At 37.8% G+C, this 23,207-nt stretch overlaps 1 protein-coding gene across 1 annotated transcript in view; it reads left to right on the top strand.

Moving 5' to 3' along the window:
- The window catches only part of LOC138648609 (mucin-5AC-like), an 80,531-nt gene that overhangs the window by 24,611 nt on the left and 32,713 nt on the right, over positions 1–23,207 (top strand). Inside the window, exons 24-33 of the mRNA XM_069738396.1 lie at positions 2,042–2,193; positions 2,295–2,433; positions 2,615–2,725; positions 2,827–3,006; positions 3,209–3,448; positions 4,354–4,510; positions 7,304–7,457; positions 12,250–12,287; positions 13,192–13,785; positions 17,240–22,051. Coding sequence (XP_069594497.1) covers positions 2,042–2,193; positions 2,295–2,433; positions 2,615–2,725; positions 2,827–3,006; positions 3,209–3,448; positions 4,354–4,510; positions 7,304–7,457; positions 12,250–12,287; positions 13,192–13,785; positions 17,240–22,051 — 6,577 coding nt within the window. The remainder of the gene's footprint in view (positions 1–2,041; positions 2,194–2,294; positions 2,434–2,614; positions 2,726–2,826; positions 3,007–3,208; positions 3,449–4,353; positions 4,511–7,303; positions 7,458–12,249; positions 12,288–13,191; positions 13,786–17,239; positions 22,052–23,207) is intronic.

The following is a 23,207-nucleotide window of genomic DNA, read 5'->3' as shown; positions in this document are numbered from 1 at the left end:
TATTGTGCATATTGCACACTAGTAGGATGACAATCTGTAGTCAATAGAGTGACTTCAAAAATCTATGTTGTGCCAGGAAACTTTTAAATTACCCCATTGACATACAAAATATTATTATAGGCCATACAATTGCCCCTACTAAAACTTATCTAATTTACTATAAGTGCATACAGTGAGTACAGAAAGTATTCAAACCCCTTTAAATTTTTCACTCTTTGTTTCATTGCAGCCATTTGATAAATTCAAAAAAGTTAATTTTTTTCTCATTAATGTGCACTCTGCACCCCATCTTGACTGAAAAAAACCCAGAAATGTAGAAATTGTTGCATATATATTAAAAAGAAAAACTGAAATATGACATGGCCATAAGTATTCAGACTCTTTGCTCAGACACTCATATTTAAGTCACATGCTGTCCATTTCCTTGTGATCCTATTTGAGATGGTTCTATTCCTTCATTGGAGTCCAGCTGTGTTTAATTAAACTGGCAGGACTTGATTAGGAAAGGCGCACACCTGTCTATATAAGACCTCACAGCTCACAGTGCATGTCAGACCAAATGAAGTCAAAGGAACTGGCCAAAGAGCTCAGAGACAGAATTGTGGCAAGGCACAGATCTGGCCAAGGTTACAAAAGAATTTCTGCAATACTCAAGGTTCCTAAGAGCACAGTGGCCTCCATAATCCTTAAATGGAAGAAGTTTGGGACCACCAGAAGTCTTCCTAGACCTGGCTGTCCAGCCAAACTGAGCAATTGTGGAAGAAGAGCCTTGATGGGAAAGGTAAAGAAGAACCCCAAGATCACTGTTGCTTAGCTTCAGCAATGCAGAGAAAGGGAGAAAGTTCCACAAAGTCAACTATCACTGCAGCCCTCCACCAGTTGGGCCTTTATGGCAGAGGGGCCCTACAAAAGCCTCTCCTCAGTGCAAGACATCTGAAAGCCTGCATAGAGTTTGCTAAAAACACATGAAGGACTCCCAGAGTATGAGAATTAAAATTCTCTGGTCTGATGAGATGAAGATAGACCTTTTTGGTGATAATTCTAAGTGGTTTGTGTGGAGAAAACCAGGCACTGCACATCACCTGCCCAATACAATCCCAACAGTGAAACATGGTGGTGGTAGCATTATGCTATGGGGAGGGGTTTTTCAGCTGCAGTGACAGGATGACTGGTTGTCATTAAAAGAAATATGAATGTGGCCAAGTATAGAGGATGAAAACCTCTTCCAGAGTGCTCTATACCTCAGACTGGGCCGATGGTTCACCTTCCATCAAGACAATGACCCTAAGCACACAGCTAAAATAATAAAGGAGTGACTTCAGAACAACTCTGTGACCATTCTTGACTGGTCCAGCCAGAGCCCTGACCTAAACCCAATTGAGCATCTCTGGAGAGACCTGAAAATGGCTGTCCACCAATGTTCATCATCCAACCTGACGGAACTGGAGAGGATGTGCAAGGAAAAATGGCAGAGGATCCCCAAATCCAGGTGTGAAAGACTTGTTGCATCATTCCCAAGAAGACTCATGGCTGTACTAGCTCAAAAGGTGCTTCTACTCAATACTGAGCAAAGGGTCTGAATACTTATGAGCATGTGATATTTTTCTTTTTTAATAAATTTGCAAAAAAATTCTACATTTCTGTTTTTTTCAGTCAAGATAGGTTTCAGAGTGTACATCAATGAGAAAAAATGAACTTTTTTGAATTTACCAAATGGCCGCAATGAAACAAAGAGTGAAAAATTTAAAGGGGTCTGAATTCTTTCCGTACCCACTGTAATATTGTATAGGGGTAGTAAAGGGAAATACATTTTTAGTGAGGCTGAGCTGCATTACCAGGTATAGCCTTATGTGCTCATAAATATTTGTACTTGGATAAACACTAAAGAAGCACAATATCTAGTGGGAAATTATGAGGTCAGACCTCTAACAACCTAACATTACCAGCTTCTCTTACCGATAAGTCAACATCCTTTCACTAATAATTATTTTACAATTCTAAAATTGCTCCCTTTAATTTGGTGTTGGTTACGTAATTTCAGTACAGTGCACAGTGCGTGTCCGGGTGCGTGTGCCCAGCTGGACTGATAGCTGACGGAAAAGGAGGCTGTGTGATTGAAAGCCAGTGTCCGTGTATACACAATGACAATCCATACATGCCAGGAGAAACTATCAAGGTCTCATGTAACACTTGGTGAGCAGAACACTATTGTAACATACAGTATACTTCGATACCGCTTGATTATCTTATTTTCAGTGCTTGCATTTCCTAACTATTGATCTTTTTACTACCAGCACTTGCAAAAACAGAAATTGGGAATGCTCCAGTGAACTTTGTATGAGCACCTGCGCAGTATATGGAGATGGCCACTACCTCACATTTGACAGCAAATCATACCTCTTTAATGGAAACTGTGAATATACCTTAGCTCAGGTACATAGTACCTAAAACTGATTCTGAAAACTAGATGACTTTAATATTTATATTCATCTGTTTTATGATATTGTTATAGGAGTCTGATTTATACCTTGTCTTCATCTGTACTTTTGTTTCCATTGTCTTTTGGAATCTCATCCACGTCTACCGTATTTTTTTTTTTCATCTTTTATAATAGGATTACTGCAGTGGTGACCTCAACAATGGAACTTTCCGTATTATAACCGAAAATGTCCCGTGTGGTACCACAGGAACCACTTGTTCTAAATCCATTAAAGTTTTCCTTGGGGTGAGTTTAACGCCTAAAGCTTTCCTAAAATATTCTCTCAAAAAAATGTGTCCGAAATAATGCCATAGAATACACATGTGAATATCATTCTCTTTGGGTAGAACTTTGAACTGATACTTGCAGAAGATAAATTTGAAGTTGTCAAACGGAATGAAGGAACATATATACCATACAAAGTGCGCCAGATGGGTCTCTACATGGTGATTGAAGCCCTCAATGGATTGGTTCTGGTCTGGGACAAGAGAACCAGTATATACATCAAGCTTGAACCAAGTTTTCAGGTAAATTAAATGAAACGTACGCAAACTTTGATTGTTGGTTTCTCGCTAAGATAAAGAGATTGAAGTAATAATCAATATATCAAATCAACCAAATCTAAAACCTTGATGATACATAATAATACATATTATTGGCAAACTCAAAACCTGTAAGAAACATATACCAGTTATTTTGCCTCCCACATTTCGTTATTTTTCTTTACAGGGTAAAGTTTGCGGTCTTTGTGGTAATTACGATGGAAATTTTGTCAATGACTATACAACAAGAAGCTTGTCTGTTGTTGGAGACGTTATGGAATTTGGTAACAGCTGGAAACTGTCCCCCAGTTGCTTAGATACTGTAGAATTGGGAGACTCCTGTGCAACTAATCCCTACAGGAAGGCATGGTCTCAGAAACAGTGCAGTGTCATCACTGGCATCACATTCTCATCTTGTCACCCATTAGTAAGTATATTTATAGGATAAAAAAAACCTTAAAAATTAATATTGGATGTGTGAATCTTCAAAGTGCCTTTTTTCTCTTTCCAAGGCCATAAACAATAAAGGAAGAAACTCCAAAATTCTAATTGTACAAAATTGAGGATTTTATTGCAATGTTTCAGTCCATATGGTTTGGACGTTTCTCAATCAATCAAAAATGTTTAATTCTTCCCAACAGTAATAATATATATATATATATATATATATATATATATATATATATATATATATATATATATAATAGGTAAAATCAGGAGCATCAAGTGGACCTTGTTTGATTTTCCATGACTATCTTAGATCTCTTCTTTTAATATTACTTCACATGTACAAACATATCATAACTTATAAAGCATAAATAAATGCTTATGTTTGTATTATACTAATTAAACAACTATTACCAGTGGTGTACCACCAATGATAGCAAGATATGTAACTACAGTGAGACCTCATTCCAAATGACTTGACCCAATTTCTGGCATCCACCCATTTCTACCAACATTTTCTATATACGTTTGGATTTGTAGTGACTGTCCTTACGCAGTGAGACCACTTCATATACAGCAGGTGCCAGCTGTTTTACTCAGCAGACACTAACTGGTAATTAGTATTGTCGTCATTGGAGCTAGCTCTGACAACAGCAGTTCAGCTACTGGTTATATTGGGGGGCTTCTCTGTCACACCCACTGAGCTACGGAGTCGATTTAGTTAAGTAAAGGCACCAGGAGCCAATGGGAGGTCCTCCATATGAATCTTAGCTATGGGGCCTCAGGCTTCCTTGTTTACGCCCCTGAACATCACCATGCCATTATTAATCTTCCATTCTGGAACTAAGAGAATAAGGACCTGATGAAATGCTCTGGCTTTTGCAGGTAAACCCACTGAAATACTTTGATGCTTGTGTCAGTGATGCTTGTGCCTGTGATACTGGTGGAGATTGTGAGTGCTTCTGTACGGCAGTAGCCGCTTATGCCCAGGCTTGCAGTGAAGCTGGAGCCTGTGTAAGCTGGAGAACCCCAACAATGTGCCGTAAGTACCTTTTAATTTAAAACTATGACAACATGGCGACAAGTGTTACGAGATTGTTGTGTATAATGGTTTCACATCTAAACAGTTTTTTTGGTTTGACGATAGACCTAAGTCATAGTTTAACCTATAACTCTACATTTTCACTCAATGCCAAAAAAGTTAATGCCCTTACTTGATTTTCTTGTTCTCATCTTACCAATTATTTCAGTTCTAAATTCACAGCATTAAATGTCATTCACTTGAACTCATGCCTTTCTAATATATATATTTTTTCCCCTCTACAACAGCTGTTTTCTGTGATTACTACAATAGTCAAGGACACTGTGAGTGGCATTATAAGTCATGTGGTGCCCCATGCATGAAGACCTGTAGAAACCGAGCTGGAACCTGTTACCATAACTTGCCAGGCCTGGAAGGTAAATATGGTCCTGCCTTGGTTAAACGACAGAAGGACAATTTGGATTATTTTAACACTAATAATAATAATAATAATAATAATTTTATTTATATAGCGCCAACATATTCCGCAGCGCTTTACAAATTATAGAGGGGACTTGTACAGACAATAAACATTACAGCATAACAGAAATACAGTTCAAAACAGATACCAGGAGGAGTGAGGGCCCTGCTCGCAAGCTTACAAACTATGAGGAAAAGGGGAGACACGAGAGGTGGATGGTAACAAATGCTATAGTTATTCGGACCAGCTATAGTGTAAGGCTCGGGTGTTCATGTAAAGCTGCATGAACCAGTTAACTGCCTAAGTATGTAGCAGTACAGACACAGAGGGCTAATACTGCATAAAGTGTATGAGAACATGATGCGAGGAACCTTTTTTTTTTTTTTTTTTTTATTATAAATAGGCCACACAGGGATCGTTAGGTTAATGCATTGAGGCGGTAGGCCAGTCTGAACACTATATATAACATAGTGACAAAAACTTTATCTACAGCTTTCAAAAAATACTGTAGACTGGAAGCAGTATTCCAATGGAAATCAGTGAAAAAAATGGACTTTATTCACACAAATACATGCAACGTTTCAACGCCTCATTTGAAGCCTTTCTCAAGCATTTGAATAAAGTCCACTTTTTTCAATGATTTTTATTGGAGTACTGCTTCCAATCTTTTTTTTCTACATTTGGAGTCTTCTTAGCCGGTTGCTTGCGTGAGCATTGCACCCACATCATTAGGACTGTGTCCTGATTATTACCTAAAAATTAAATATTTGAAACTAGTCAGCACGATACGGAATACACTACATAATCCAGTTCCCAAATTTAAACATTGACTCCCAAATTATCTTACAATTTAAGACTATGACAACATGACAACATGTGTCATGAGATTGAAGTGTATTATGGTTTCATAGGTAAACAGTTTTTTAGGTGGAGGGTAGACATAAGCTCACTGGGTTCAACCTATAACCCTATATGTTGATCCAGAGGAATGCAAAACTCCCATGAGGCAGAAGCATTGTGACGTAAATCTAAACATTTCCTATTGTGTTAAATTGTGACCTATTGTGACTGTGACACAGAGTTGAAAATGTGTCCAATTGTGTTTGATTTTCTGCAAAATGCACACAACTTGCTTGCCAATGACTTCAGTGAGAATTGCATAGTCGTGAAACAGCAAGTCGCAGATAAGTAGCGCTAACTTTTTTGATTAAGTGACTTGTTTGAGTATTGCTATCAGAGTGTGGCCCCAGCTATAAGTAAAGACCTTAGCTGTCTGTCTTCATTTTGTAAGCCATTAAAAGGTACCATATTTGCAAGATTATTATTTGTTTCTTTAGGGTTTGTGCAGACAACCATAATAACTGGACGAGTGCTACCATGTTTCCCCGAAAATAAGACCTACCTTGACAATAAGCCCTAGCATGATTTTAAAGGATTTTTGGAGAATGCTTGAAATATAAGCCCTACTTCAAAAATATGTTCTAGTTACAATCAGGGCTTGCATTAGGGGGAGTCAAATTGGATAACTGCCCACAGCCACCACTCTCATAGGGGCCCATTGCATGTCTATTCCAAGGTTAATACTGTTTAAGGACCGTTGGTGACTTTACAGTCATGGACCACGATGTCACCAAAGGTCTTTTAACTTAACAGGAGACAGGCTGGTATGCAGGGCCAGCATTAGTGAGAGCGAAGCGCAAACTAGGCATATTCTCAGGGTTCGCACTCTCTTATGGGACACAGAATTTCTATTCTGAGATTAAGACTGCTCAACGAACTTTGGTGCCATCATGGTCACCATCTCAGTGCGGTCCGATTTACACGGACAGACAGAATGAGGAAGATTTATTTAAAAAATGTATTATTATTATTTTATTTTGTATTATATTTATGAGATATGCTAATAACACTTGACACCAGCTCTGCATCAGAGAATCACATCACAGGGGTGGAGGAGACAGTAAAAGTAATTTATCCATCTCCTCCATTGCCTGTCTTGGCATGTATCGGACAGCACTGGGATGACAGCCAAGTCTCGCTGCCAATTGCAGCATGCTGCGATTGTTCTCTAATGCTGAATAAGCATGACAAAATAATCGCTTATCTGCACTGCTCAAAGAATAACATTGTGTCGAGTGCTATCCGATAAACCATCGGAAAGCACTTGGCAGTGTTATACATTCATATGAGAGAGGTCTTATACTCTTTATAGGACTTCAGAGCCAGATGGCTATCCAAGCGCTACTAATCTGCAAAGATACACTAGTAGGAACATTTATTAGTTTGTAGCAATGAAACAAAATGTAATCAGCTATTGATGCATGTATTTACAGGATGCTACCCCCAGTGCCCACCTGAAAGTCCCTATTTTGATGAGGACAGAATGGAATGTGTAGAAGCCTGCCCTTGCTATTCACTCGATGGAGTAGAGTATCCTATTGGTCAGAATATGCCTCTAGAGGATAGTGACAACATCTGTTCAACTTGGTAAGAAAAGTATCTGTCAGGCATTAGAACCCAAATAGTAAACTTATAGTTTAGTCTGCAATGCTATCTATCCCATATATATTATTTATAGAGGAATTCTCACCGTGTCAAATCTGTGCAGCATTTCATCTTAATTTATTTATTTAGCCTTTAGCAAGGGGGCGTGGATTACATAATTATCTGGGGGCGTGACTTTAGTCTTCTCTGCCTAATTACCCTTTGGGCCATTCCTCCATGGCAAAGACCATGAACATTAGCACTAAATCAAAAGGCCCATATATCTAGAGTTGTATGGCGGATTTTAAAAATACAAAAATGGAATTACTCAGAGGAGCAGCTGGAACAAAATAAGAGCAAGAACTGGTCAATTTTGACCTGGTGATAAGTCCCCTTAAAGTCTCAAGTACATTTTTAATCCCTTTATAACAAGCATTGCTATTATAAATTGAATGAATGAACGAATAATGCTTCTACATTGTTATTATAGCTTATCTAAGCATGGATATAAGAGCTTATTGACTTTTTTGAATTTATAGAATGGCGAATCTGCACACTTTAGAAAGTGACATTTTTTATAGATTTTCTATAGGTTCTAGATATACTATTTCATTATAGCAAAACACATGTTTAGGGTGAAGAACAACTATCAGAAAATACCTAAAAAAACCTTGCGGCCTCAGAAAGTGTTAAAAACTAACTACAGTTAGGTCCATACATATTTGGACAGCGACAACATTTTTCAAATTTTGGTTCTAGACATTACCACAATGAATTTTAAGCAAAACATTTCAGATGCAGTTGAAGTTCAGACTTTCAGCTTCCATTTGAGGGTATCCACATTGAAATTGGATGAAGGGTTTAGGAGTTTCAGCTCCTTAACATGTGCCACCTTGTTTTTAAAGGGACCAAAAGTAATTGGACAGATTCAATAATTAAAGGGAACCTGTCACCCCGTTTTTTGAGATTGAGATATAAATACTGTTAAATAGGGCCTGTGCTGTGCGTTACTATGGTGTATGTAGTGTACCCTGATTCCCCATGTATGCCGAGAAATACATTACCAAAGTCAGCGTTTTCGCCTGTCAATCAGGCTGGTCTGGTCAGGTGGGCGTGTTCACAGCGTTCTTTTCTTCCCCAGGTTTCCGTTGGTGGCGTAGTGGTGTGCGCATGTCCAAGGTCCGGATTCCCTGTGCCCACGTGAAGACACAGCGCGCGATCTGCGCTGTCATTCCTTTCATCGGTGCGGGCGGCTATCTTCCTGGGGCCGCGCGTGCGCAGATGTAGTGCTCTGCTGCACGGGGCTTCAGGAAAATGGCCGCGGGATGCCGCGCGTGCGCAGAAGAGATCGCGGCGGCCATTTTCCCAAAGCCGAGATGCAAACTCGGCTTTGGGAAAATGGCCGCCGCGATCTCTTCTGCGCACGCGCGGCATCCCACGGCCATTTTCCTGAAGCCCCGTGCAGCAGAGCACTACATCTGCGCACGCGCGGCCCCAGGAAGATGGCCGCCCGCACCGATGAAAGGAATGACAGCGCAGATCGCGCGCTGTGTCTTCACGTGGGCACAGGGAATCCGGACCTTGGACATGCGCACACCACTACGCCACCAACGGAAACCTGGGGAAGAAAAGAACGCTGTGAACACGCCCACCTGACCAGACCAGCCTGATTGACAGGCGAAAACGCCGACTTTGGTAATGTATTTCTCGGCATACATGGGGAATCAGGGTACACTACATACACTATAGTAACGCACAGCGCAGGCCCTATTTAACAGTATTTATATCTCAATCTCAAAAAACGGGGTGACAGGTTCCCTTTAAATAAAATGTTAATTTCTAGTACTTGGTTGAAAACCCTTTGTTGGCAATGACTGCCTGAAGTCTTGAACTCATGGACATCACCAGACGCTGTGTTTCCTCCTTTTTGATGCTCTGCCAGGCCTTCACTGCGGTGGTTTTCAGTTGCTGTTTGTTTGTGGCCTTTCTGTCTGAAGTTTAGTCTTTAACAAGTGAAATGCACGCTCAATTGGATTGAGATCAGGTGACTGACTTGGCCATTCAAGAATACTCCACTTCTTTGCTTTAATAAACTCCTGGGTTGCTTTCGCTTTATGTTTTGGGTCATTGGCCATCTGTAGTATAGTACGACCAATCAGTTTGGCTGCATTTGGCTGGATCTGAGCACACAGTATGGCTCTGAATACCTCAGAATTCATTCAGCTGCTTCTGTCCTGTGTCACATCATCAATAAACACTAGTGACCCAGTGCCACTGGCAGCCATGCATGCCCAAGCCATCACACTGCCTCCGCTGTGTTTTACAGATGATGTGATATGCTTTGGATCATGAGCTGTACCACGCCTTCAGCATACTTTTCTCTTTCCATCATTCTGGTAGAGGTTGATCTTGGTTTCATCTGTCCAAGAATGTTCTTCCAGAACTGTGCTGGCTTTTTTAGTTTTTTTTTTTTTTAGCAAAGTCCAGTCTAGCCTTTTTATTCTTGATGCTTTTGAGTGGCTTGCACCATGCAGTGATCCCTCTGTATTTACTTTCATGCAGTCTTCTCTTTATGGTAGATTTGGATATTGATACGCCTACCTCCTGGAGAGTGTTGTTCACTTGGTTGGCTGTTGTGAGGGGTTTCTCTTCACCATGGAGATTATTCTGCAATCATCCACCACTGTTGTCTTCCGTGGGTGCCCAGGTCTTTTTGCATTGATGAGTTCACCAGTGCTTTCTTTCTTTCTCAGGATGTACCAAACTGTAGATTTTGCCACTCTTAATATTGTAGCAATTTCTCGGATGAGTTTTTTCTGTTTCTGCAGCTTAAGGATGGCTTGTTTCACCTGCATGGAGAGCTCCTTTGGCCACTTGTTTACTTCACAGCAAAACCTTTCACATGCAAACACCACAAAAAAATTGCAGCGAAAATATCATTTTTGTGAAAAAATATGATTTTTTATTTTTACACCTCTACATTTTAAACTTCTGTGAAGCACTTGGTGGGTCAAAGTGCTCACCACACATCTAGATTCCAAAATTTCCTGTGAAACACCTGAAGGGTTAATAAACTTCTTGAATGTGGTTTGGAGCACCTTAAGGGGTGCAGTTTTTATAATGGTGTTACACTTGGGTATTTTCTATCATATAGACCCCTCAAAATGACTTCAAATGTGATGTGGTCCCTAAAAAAAATGGTGTTGTAGAAATGAGAAATTGCTGGTCAAATTTTAACCCTTATAACTCCCTAACAAAAAAATTTTGGTTCCATAATTGTGCTGATGTAAAGTAGACATGTGGGAAATGTTACTTATTAAGTATTTTGTGTGACATATCTATGTGATTTAAGAGCATAAAAACTCAAATTTGGAAAATTGCAAAATTTTGAAAACTTTCGCCAAATTTCCGCTTTTTACACAAATAAATGCAGGTAATATCAAAGAAATGTTACCACTATCATGAAGTACAATATGTCACGAGAAAACTTTGTCAATATCATCAGGATCCGTTGAAGCGTTCCAGAGTTATAACCTCATAAATGGACAGTGGTCAGAATTGTAAAAAGTAGCCCGGTCATTAAGGTGCAAACCACCCTTGTGGGTTAAGGGGTTAAGGAGATGAAACTCCTAAACCCTTCATCCAATGTTAATGTGGATACCCTCAAATGAAAGCTGAAAGTCTGAACTTCAACTGCATCTGAATTGTTTTGTTTAAAATTCATTGTGGTAATGTCAAGAACCAAAATTAGAAAAATGTTGCCTCTGTCCAAATATATATGGACCTAACTGTATACTTTTATTAATAATTTCAGCACTTTTCTTTAAGACACAGATGAATGTGTGGAGCCACTGTACCCTTCTCATAACAGGACTTTTTTGATTGCACTTTCGCTTTTTTCTTTATTATTTCACGCATCTATTTTTACCCAGCTTCCAGTTTTAGAGTCACTTAGTTTGTTTCAGCAGAAAAAAACATAACAGTAATGATGATTGTTAACAATTATCTTTTTCGGTATTTTTTTAAAGATTTTTAATAGAACAGTTTTCAAAAACAACCATCATTTTAATTTCAAATTTAATTAGTGCCTATATTTTCCATCTTCTTGATTTTACAGTAACAGTCATCATTACCATTACAGAAATGTGATAGTGATCTTGTTACAATATTACTGGAAAAACATTTTCTTGTAAAAGCTATTCCAATTTTCCATTAATAACCTATTTGGGAAATTAGTTAACTCACACTAATTAAATTAAACGAAAAATTAAAAAAAATCCAAGTGGTATTTTAATTAAAAAAATTAATAATATATAATATAAAATATGTAATATAATAAAAATAAATGTGGCATTACCGTAATTGTACTGACCTGCAGAATAAAATTAATACATTAATACACAATCTGAATACTGCATGGTGAACAACAACCAAAAACTTAAAAAAAAACTTTTCCACAATTGCTATTTTTTTTTTGTACAGACGGATTTTTTATTGGACAGCACACAGACTCCTAATTATATTAGTCCAACTTTCACTATGAACTTTTATAGTTTTCTTTAGGATTTAATGGCGTTGGAAGGAGTAAGAGAGTGACTTGCAGCCAGGCATTTCTGACACTGATTTTAATGGCCGAGAACGATAAAAGAATAACTGAGTCTGCCCAAAAGCATCTTTGCAAGCCGGCCAAAACTGATGGAAATTAAAAACAATAAAAACAATTGTATTGATTTAGGTTTAATTCTAGTCAAAAATACAAGAAAAATAATTATGTTTGATCTTTTTCAAATTTCAGCTTGTGTACTCCAGCTGGCAGAAAGTGTACTTATAAAGGTAAGAACATTCATGTACTTATCAAGTGTTTAAAGATCTAAGAAAAGATAAGTGTATCTCCTCATCTAAAATACATTTATTAAATGAGGAGATGCAAAGTTCATGAAAAAATTACCATCTTGTGTTAATTCTCACCACATATCTATAATAAAATAGTATATAATATCCAAGCTGGAAGGTTTTGGTCTAACGTGTGCAGATTGACAGATGCTGTTCCCTATGCTGCATGCTATAGCTTAGTTGCTCATCATAACAAAGAAAATAAATGCAATTGTGCAAATAAAGGACAACGACATGTCATGCTATAACATTATAGTTGTAGCCTCCCTTGGCTGCTTGCTTGATCACTGCTGCATCTGTAGCTCTTCTTTGGTTCTGTTTTTTTGCACCAAAGTAGTAGAGATGAGATGATCTATCCATGGAAGAGTGAAACGAATTTACTAAAATTCGCAGTTTCTCCACAATTCAAGCATTTCTGATTCAATTTGCAGTACACAAAAAAATCTTGCCCAGCAGCATGTGCCACTCTGTTAAAGCATCAGAAAGTGGGCTAATGTCACTTAGGGTTGCCGCGTGGCCCTTCCAAGAAAACCCTGCAGCTATGACATCTCATGGAATATTTTGTACAGTGGTGGTCCTGGCAAACTGGAATTTCAAAAGATCAGATGATCTCTAGCCGTTAGCTTGAGACCCTCCAATTATAAACCACAGCATAAAGTAAATATAAAGAGTGTAAGCCAGTAAATTACATGGTGGGTCATTCATACGGCCAGTAGCGACTTTCTTTGATAGTTGGAAGTCATCTTGTATTTGTCCTGCTTCATTTGTTTGAATGCATATTGTAATAGCTCAATGAAACTAAAATGGGTGTTCAAACTTAGTAATATACTATATTTTTTTGCAGTATGTTGTTTGTATGAAGGGAAAATATTTAGAACCCTGGAACTTATTTACAATACAACTGATGGCATTGGGGGATGCATTGAAGCATACTGCATTGAAGGAAAGATCACTAGATCCAACACGGATTGTAAATTAGTTACAACTACACCTACAACAGTTTTCAGCTTTTCTACTACAACACCTGTAACAACACCAACAACAACACCACTAACAGGAACACCCGTAATATCATCAACAACACCAGAAATATCAACATCAGGATCACCACCATCGTCCACAACAGGAACACCTATAATATCATCAACAACACAATCAACAACACCAGAAATATCAACATCAGGATCACCACCATCGTCCACAACAGGAACACCTATAATATCATCAACAACACAATCAACAACACCAGAAATATCAACATCAGGATCACCACCATCGTCCACAACAGGAACACCTATAATATCATCAACAACACAATCAACAACACCAGAAACATCAACATCAGTGCCACCACCATCATCCACAACAGGAACACCAACAACACCAAAAACCTCTACACCAACTACCACCACTACCACCGTCAGCACCAGTACTAAAGGTAAGAATGCTTATAATATTAGCATCATTAAGATTTCCTGTGTCAGTAAATTCTGTTGATTTACTCTGGATCTATATTCTTTTTAAATTTGTAGTTTTTTACATTGTATATCTTCTCCTGTGCATGTGTGAGATGATCATAGGTGGGAATTAGAACATGAACTTAAGTTAGCTGCTTTAGCATAAGAGGGTGATCCATTAGAGTCATATATATATATATATATATATATTTATATTTATGGGCAGGGGAATAAATATGAATACGGGAAAAAAAAGGTGGGTATACCTGGGTAAAATCTTGTGCAATTCACTGCTATGTCTCGTTAAGATCTGTTAGGTATTAGAAGGTATATATGAGTTCATACCATATAATAAAGTCAATGTTACACCTGGATGAAGCTTTCCACAGCGAAACGTGCCTCGAGTGTGATAAGTTCTTGGCTTCTTGCACTATTGGTAATGCTACCTTTACAAATAGATCTATTGTGTCTGCTTTTCTTATAAGGTTTCATCTGTTCCTTTTTTGGTTGAGTACCTCCATATGGATGTAAGATATAGCTGTAAGAGTTTAGGACTCTTTTGTCATATCAAATATATTACTATATGGATAAAATACCATCTATATGCATAAACGATATGTATATAAGATACAATTGTTAGAAGTTATTAGGATTTTTCTTACATTGACCAAGCTCACAATTATATGGGCTTTTTATTGAATAATTTGGAATAACAATATTATGTCTTTATTACATGGTATGAACTCCTTGATTTTATTCGATAGGTACTTTTTTACAGATACAGATATTTCTGATATTTGAGTGACACACAAGTGTTCACCTCATTAAAAAACACAGCTATCAAATCCATACTGTAATGTAAAGAGTAACTTGTTATAATTTTTATCTTGCAAATCAGTCGAACACATAAAAAAAGCAACTTTAGAATATATCTTATCAGAAAAACCTGCTCCTTTATCCTCCTGGACTGATCGTTCAGTCTCCAAATTCTCAATTCATGGGGGAAATGTGTATTTTGTGAGGACAGAGTTTCACATTACTGAGGTTGAAGATGATAGTTGTGATTGATGACATTTTATGAAGACTGGAGGGGGAGTAGCGGCAGGAGGGGCTCTGCATTTAGCTCCACCCTTCACTTCCCGCCCTTCTACATGGAGTTTCATTAGTTGTAACTGTCTTCTCCTAGCTCAACAATGTAACAATGAGCGTTCATTGAATGCAGATGTTACCTGAGAATTTAAAAATGTGAGAATTAATGATCAGTAGTGTTGAGCGATACAATCCGATACTTGAAAGTATCGGTATCGGATAGTATCGGCCGATACCCGAAAAGTATCGGATATCGCCGATACCGATATCCGATACCAATACAAGTCAATGGGACACCAAGTATCGGAAGGTATCCTGATGGTAACCGGCAGGCTTCTTTGTTTAAAATGAGCGCGTTTAGGACCTGAGAATGACGTCGCGGCTTCTGATTGGTCGCGTGCTGCTCATGTGACCGCCACGCGACCAATCAGAAGCCGCGACGTCATTCTCAGGTCCTAAATTCCTAGAATGAGGAGTTTAGTGCCTGAGAATGACGTCGCGGCTTGTGATTGGTCGCGTGGCGGTCACATGAGCGGCACGCGACCAATCAGAAGCCGCGACGTCATTCTCAGGTCCTAAACGCGCTCATTTTAAACAAAGAAGCCTGCCGGTTACCAGCGGTGATGTCCAGGGGCCGCCGGAGAGGTGAATATATCAATATTTTTTATTTTAATTCTTTATTTTACACATCACTATGGATCCGATACCAATTCCCAATGCCACAAAAGTATTGGAACTCGGTATCGGAATTCCGATACCGCAAGTATCGGCCGATACCCGATACTTGCGGTATCGGAATGCTCAACACTAATGATCAGTCCTGGTGGAGAGAGAAACAGATTTTGGTTGTAAAGTATATAACAAAGTTGTTGATTTTGTTGTGTACTATTGCTTTATGAAATACCAATTAAAATGACAGTTACTTTTTATATCAGTTTGGGTCATGACTGTCCGCGATCAGGATGAATTTTTATCTACTACCAGCAATAAAAAATTACAGCAAACAGAGATCTTAAAAACCTTGAGAAATTTACACATAAAAATGCAATGACAAACTGTTAAAGGCAACCTGTCAGGCGATGCATACTGCTCAAACCGTGGGAAGCAGAAATCCCAGCCTGGTATATAATTTTCTGAATTACTCTGGGGTTCAAAGAAAGTTTTGAATAATAATTTTGAAGATACAGCCGGATACCATAGCCAAGAACAGTCTGGCTCGCTATCAGTTGGCTCCTCCCAGGGCTGATTAAGTTGATTGACAGGTCTATCCCTTGAGTCTACATAGCTAAAGACCTGTCAATCAGCAACAAAGGAGCTAGAGAGAAACTGTCCGGGCTGCACTGGTCCAGTCTGGATCTTCAAAGTAAATACTAACTCCTAAAATCGTGCAGCCAGGTTCTGATTCATGTTGCCCGAGGTTAGGGTAGCATGAGTTGCCTGATAGGTTTTCTTTAATAATAACAATTAGCATGTGTGTATAGCACGACGTTGCCTGCTAAAAAAAGTAAATAAAAAAAACTTTGAGCATTTCTCCTTGAAATGTACAATAATTATAGACTTCACCCATCAATTTATTAAGTTAGTTTAACTAAAATATATAAAAAAGGAAAGAAATAAACTGTCTTACATAATTGTACAGCACAAAAATTGAAACAATTCTGAATTAATGGCATGGTATCACATCATGTTTCACAAATATGGAAGAAGTTAAATAAGATATACACAGAGCACATGATTTTGTGTCAAAGAAGCAATAATCTAATATATATTGGGAAACTAAATGTTCAAATATCTTCCAACTATTTACTATCAAAAATTAAGTTACATTTAGCGGCCTGTAGTTGACAATGTAGTCATTTAGAAAAAAAAAGAATATAATAGTATTAGGATCATAAATACTATGACTGGGTGACAAGCTACTGTTTAAAAATGTTGTGAAGATCAGGGCTATTTTCACAAGTGTCAGAGTTTAGCCACAATTCCACTACAATTTAGAAATCCAAGACATCATCTGCTGCATGCAGATTTATTAAGTAATTCATCCAAACTCGTTTTCAAAACAATACAAAGAGTGAAATCCTTACTGAAATTATACACAACAATAAGCAAGCTACAATTTCAAAATACATAGCTAGCAGAATTTTTAGTAGATTTTATTTCCTAATTATAAATAACATTTTAAATTCCTATTTATTGGTATTATGCTGTAGATTGCTGCATATTTGATTAACTAAATTCAGAAATATTAATGTACAGCAATTCCTAAATTCTAAATGTAAAAGTGGTTGAAAAATACAGAATGAGTCACTAAGATACATATTTTTTTTATTAATCTTTTCATTGCAGTATGCACAGTAGCTCCAGAGACTGTAGGATGCAGGTGGTCAGTCTGGTATGATGTGGATTATCCTACTTATGGCAGTGAAAATGGAGATTTTGAAACCTTCGACAACATAAGAAAAAAAGGTTTTAACATTTGTGATGCACCACAAAATGTCGAGTGCAGAGCAAAAGCTTTTCCAGATGATTCGCTAGAAGACCTTGGTCAACAGGTCACATGCAACAAATATGTGGGTCTTATTTGTCTTAACAGTCAACAATTAATGAGAATATGTTACAATTATCAAATCAGAATACAATGTTGCTCTTCAAGCTCTTCAATACCTGATTGCACAACAGCATCAATACCATCATCTACCATTGAAACACCTACACCTACCTCTACTTCTACAACATCAACAAAAACAATTACTTCAACTCCATCAACAACCTCATCTGAGACAACAACTTCAAGCACACCAAGTACTACTGTTACGAAGACAACGCATATTGTTCCACCTTCAACAACATCTACAACTGGAACAACAACCATATCCACTTCAAAAACAACAACAGAGACAACTCTGACAACTACTCCTGTTTCTACAAGTACTAGTAAAACTACAGTTTCAACAACACCAATCACTCAGTCCTCCACTAGTGTTTCCACTACTTCTTCTACTACTTGTCCTTATGCATATTCCATGAAATGCTATTGGTCATCATTGATGATAGATGATGATACACCAACAAACCCAGGTAATGAAGGAGAAATATATCCATCAGGAGATCATTCCAGTGAAGAAAATGGCATATTCTCAAAAGGCTTCTCTAAAGAAAAAGATGGTCACTCTGCACAAAAAGGTTCTAATGAAAAAGTTAGAAAGCCTCAGAAAGGATATTTCAATGAACTATTCAAAAAGATTTTCAAAGGTTTCTCAAGTGAAGAAGATGTCAGCCATAACACTGGTAGGAAAGATTCTAAACAACAAGACAGCAAGCCCAGTAAAGGATATTTCAATGATTTGTTCAAAAAATTCTTTAAAGCTTCTTCCAGTGAAGAAGAGCAAAGTCATGATTTTGGAAGACAAGATTCTAAAGAAAAAGTCAGCGAAACAGATAAAGTATTTTTAAATGAAATAGTCAACAAAGTGTTCAAAGATTTTTCGAGTAACGAAGATATACCTTCAGACGTTTTCTCTGCTGATGATCTTGATAGTTCAGAATTGTTAAAGTTTGCTACTTATGAAATATGTTCAATGCAAGAAATGGCCAGTGATGTTAAGTGTGAAGTAAGACCAGAATTGAAAAACATTGCAAGCGATGTACTATCACCGTGTACCAGAGGCACAAGCATTGCTTGTCTTCTGGCCAAACAGGGAGGAATTGATGCACCAGTATGTGACAAATATATAATAAGGGTGCAGTGCTGCTCTAAAATCTGTGGTGAAACAACATCAACACCCGCATCATCTTCAAGCAAAATATCTACAAGCTCTATCTCAACAACTATTGTACATTCAAGTTCCACAACAAACATTACACCTACAACAACACCACCTACCGCAACATCAACTGAAACAACAACCGGCTCTCTCTCAACTACAAAACCTCACACAGTATCTTCAATCTCCACAACACCAAGTATAACAACCACTTCCATTTCATCAACAACACCAATCACTCAGTCCTCCACTAGTGTTTCCACTACTACTTCTTCTACTACTTGTCCTTATGCATATTCCATGAAATGCTATTGGTCATCGTTGATGATAGATGAAGATACACCAACAAACCCAGGTAATGAAGGAGAAATATATCCATCAGGAGATCATTCCAGTGAAGAAAATGGCATATTTTCAAAAGGCCTCTCTAAAGAAAAAGATGGTCAATCTGCACAAAAAGGTTCTAATGAAAAAGTTAGAAAGCCTCAGAAAGGATATTTCAATGAACTATTCAAAAAGATTTTCAAAGGTTTCTCAAGTGAAGAAGATGTCGGCCATAACAGTGGTAGGAAAGATTCTAAACAACAAGACAGCAAGCCCAGTAAAGGATATTTCAATGATTTGTTCAAAAAATTCTTTAAAGCTTCTTCCAGTGAAGAAGAGCAAAGTCATGATTTTGGAAGACAAGATTCTAAAGAAAAAGTCAGCGAAACAGATAAAGTATTTTTAAATGAAATAGTCAACAAAGTGTTCAAAGATTATTCGAGTAACGAAGATATACCTTCAGACGTTTTCTCTGCTGATGATCTTGATAGTTCAGAATTGTTAAAGTTTGCTACTTATGAAATATGTTCAACGCAAGAAATGGCCAGTGATGTTAACTGTGAAGTGAGACCAGAATTGAAAAACATTGCAAGCGATGTACTATCACCGTGTACCAGAGGCACAAGCATTGCTTGTCTTCTGGCCAAACAGGGAGGAATTGATGCACCAGTATGTGACAAATATATAATAAGGGTGCAGTGCTGCTCTAAAATCTGTGGTGAAACAACATCAACGCCCGCATCATCTTCAAGCAAAATATCTACAAGCTCTATCTCAACAACAACTATTGTACATTCAAGTTCCACAACAAACATTACACCTACAACAACACCACCTACCGCAACATCAACTGAAACAACAACCGGCTCTCTCTCAACTACAACACCTCACACAGTATCTTCAATCTCCACAACACCAAGTATAACAACCACTTCCATTTCATCAACAACACCAATCACTCGGTCATCCACTAGTGTTTCCACTACTTCTTCTACTACTTGTCCTTATGCATATTCCATGAAATGTTATTGGTCATCGTTGATGATAGATGAAGATACACCAACAAACCCAGGTAATGAAGGAGAAATATATCCATCAGGAGATCATTCCAGTGAAGAAAATGGCATATTTTTAAAAGGCCTCTCTAAAGAAAAAGATGGTCAATCTGCACAAAAAGGTTCTAATGAAAAAGTTAGAAAGCCTCAGAAAGGATATTTCAATGAACTATTCAAAAAGATTTTCAAAGGTTTCTCAAGTGAAGAAGATGTCGGCCATAACACTGGTAGGAAAGATTCTAAACAACAAGACAGCAAGCCCAGTAAAGGATATTTCAATGATTTGTTCAAAAAATTCTTTAAAGCTTCTTCCAGTGAAGAAGAGCAAAGTCATGATTTTGGAAGACAAGATTCTAAAGAAAAAGTCAGCGAAACAGATAAAGTATTTTTAAATGAAATAGTCAACAAAGTGTTCAAAGATTATTCGAGTAACGAAGATATACCTTCAGACGTTTTCTCTGCTGATGATCTTGATAGTTCAGAATTGTTAAAGTTTGCTACCTATGAAATATGTTCAACGCAAGAAATGGCCAGTGATGTTAAGTGTGAAGTAAGACCAGAATTGAAAAACATTGCAAGCGATGTACTATCACCGTGTACCAGAGGCACAAGCATTGCTTGTCTTCTGGCCAAACAGGGAGGAATTGATGCACCAGTATGTGACAAATATATAATAAGGGTGCAGTGCTGCTCTAAAATCTGTGGTGAAACAACATCAACGCCCGCATCATCTTCAAGCAAAATATCTACAAGCTCTATCTCAACAACAACTATTGTACATTCAAGTTCCACAACAAACATTACACCTACAACAACACCACCTACCGCAACATCAACTGAAACAACAACCGGCTCTCTCTCAACTACAACACCTCACACAGTATCTTCAATCTCCACAACACCAAGTATAACAACCACTTCCATTTCATCAACAACACCAATCACTCGGTCATCCACTAGTGTTTCCACTACTTCTTCTACTACTTGTCCTTATGCATATTCCATGAAATGTTATTGGTCATCGTTGATGATAGATGAAGATACACCAACAAACCCAGGTAATGAAGGAGAAATATATCCATCAGGAGATCATTCCAGTGAAGAAAATGGCATATTTTCAAAAGGCCTCTCTAAAGAAAAAGATGGTCAATCTGCACAAAAAGGTTCTAATGAAAAAGTTAGAAAGCCTCAGAAAGGATATTTCAATGAACTATTCAAAAAGATTTTCAAAGGTTTCTCAAGTGAAGAAGATGTCGGCCATAACAGTGGTAGGAAAGATTCTAAACAACAAGACAGCAAGCCCAGTAAAGGATATTTCAATGATTTGTTCAAAAAATTCTTTAAAGCTTCTTCCAGTGAAGAAGAGCAAAGTCATGATTTTGGAAGACAAGATTCTAAAGAAAAAGTCAGCGAAACAGATAAAGTATTTTTAAATGAAATAGTCAACAAAGTGTTCAAAGATTATTCGAGTAATGAAGATATACCTTCAGACGTTTTCTCTGCTGATGATTTTGATAGTTCAGAATTGTTAAAGTTTGCTACTTATGAAATATGTTCAACGCAAGAAATGGCCAGTGATGTTAACTGTGAAGTAAGACCCGAATTGAAAAACATTGCAAGCGATGTACTATCACCGTGTACCAGAGGCACAAGCATTGCTTGTCTTCTGGCCAAACAGGGAGGAATTGATGCACCAGTATGTGACAAATATATAATAAGGGTGCAGTGCTGCTCTAAAATCTGTGGTGAAACAACATCAATACCCGCATCATCTTCAAGCAAAATATCTACAAGCTCTGTCTCAACAACGTCACATTTTGTAACATCAACATCAAGTCCATCACCTCCATCATCCACAATAGGAACATCTATAGTATCATCAACAACACAATCAACAACACCAGAAACATCAACATCAACAAAGTCAACAAGAACGACGACAGGAACACCAACAACAAGAACACCAATAACTTTTACAACTACCACCCCTACCACCATAAGAACTAGTACTAAAGGTAAGATTGCTTTTAATATTAGTATCATTAAGATTTCCTGTGTCAGTAAATTCTGTTGATTTACTCTTGATCTACATTCTTTTTAAATTTGTCTTTTTTTACATTGCATATCTTCTCCTGTTGTGCTTGTGTGAGATAATTATAGGTGGGAATTAGTACATGAACTTGAGTTAGCTGCTTTAACATAAGAGGGTGATCCATTAGACAGATCCGTGAGGCAGTTTCAAAACCAGTAAAAAAAAGTGAACATTATGAAGAGAAAACTAAATTATTTAACTGTAAAGGAAAGTGTGGTGAAATATTTGGAAGAATAATATCAACATTACTAATTGGTTGATTTTAATATTCTTTATTATTATTTATCTATATACTAACACTTACATAGATGAGCTTTATATTGAATGGCTAAAAACATCCTTTTTACAATACATTAAAAATTAGAATACAAAATCATATGTATATATAAATGGGCGGGCGAAACAAATATGGGGAAAATGGTGGGTATAACTGGGTAAAATCTTGTGCAATTCACTGCTATGGCTAGTAATCCTCTGTTAGGTATTGGGAGATATATAAGAGTTCATATCATATAATGAAGTCAAAGTGTCACTTGGACAAAGGTTTCCACAGAGAAACGGGCTTCGGGTGTAATGAGTCTTTGGCTTCTTGAACGATTGGTCATGTTACCTTTACCATTAGATCTAATGTGTCTGCTTTTATTATAATGTTTCATGTGTCCTTTTTTTGGTTCAATACCCCCATATTGTTAGGGCTAGCGGAACGCACAGAGAAAATAGAAATGTTTATTATGAAAGGTGAGTTCGCAGCCCGGGGTCCACCGTGCAGGAGGAACCTGCTGCTAGCGAATGGCGGCACTGTTAGGCGGTATAGGCTAGCTCTGTTACTCCACAGAGCTGCCGTAAAAGGGAAGCACTGCGCCCTGTTAGCCTCACAGGAGCACAAGCTTACTGCCAAGCTGATAGCAGTCAGTGGTTATGCAACATGCAATCTCCTCACCGGAGGTGCCGGTATTCTAGGGACTTGTTTCAGCTGGGTCCCTGAACACACTCATACATAACCACACTGGCGCAAAGCATATATATGAATTGACACTAGCGCATGGCCATGCGGCCATGCGAGCCTTAAATAGCTGCAG

Source organism: Ranitomeya imitator, chromosome 9 (assembly GCF_032444005.1).
Source record: "Ranitomeya imitator isolate aRanImi1 chromosome 9, aRanImi1.pri, whole genome shotgun sequence".
Lineage (NCBI taxonomy): Eukaryota > Metazoa > Chordata > Amphibia > Anura > Dendrobatidae > Ranitomeya > Ranitomeya imitator.
Note: the sequence above shows the minus strand (reverse complement) of the source record. Positions and strands in the feature narration are given on the sequence as shown.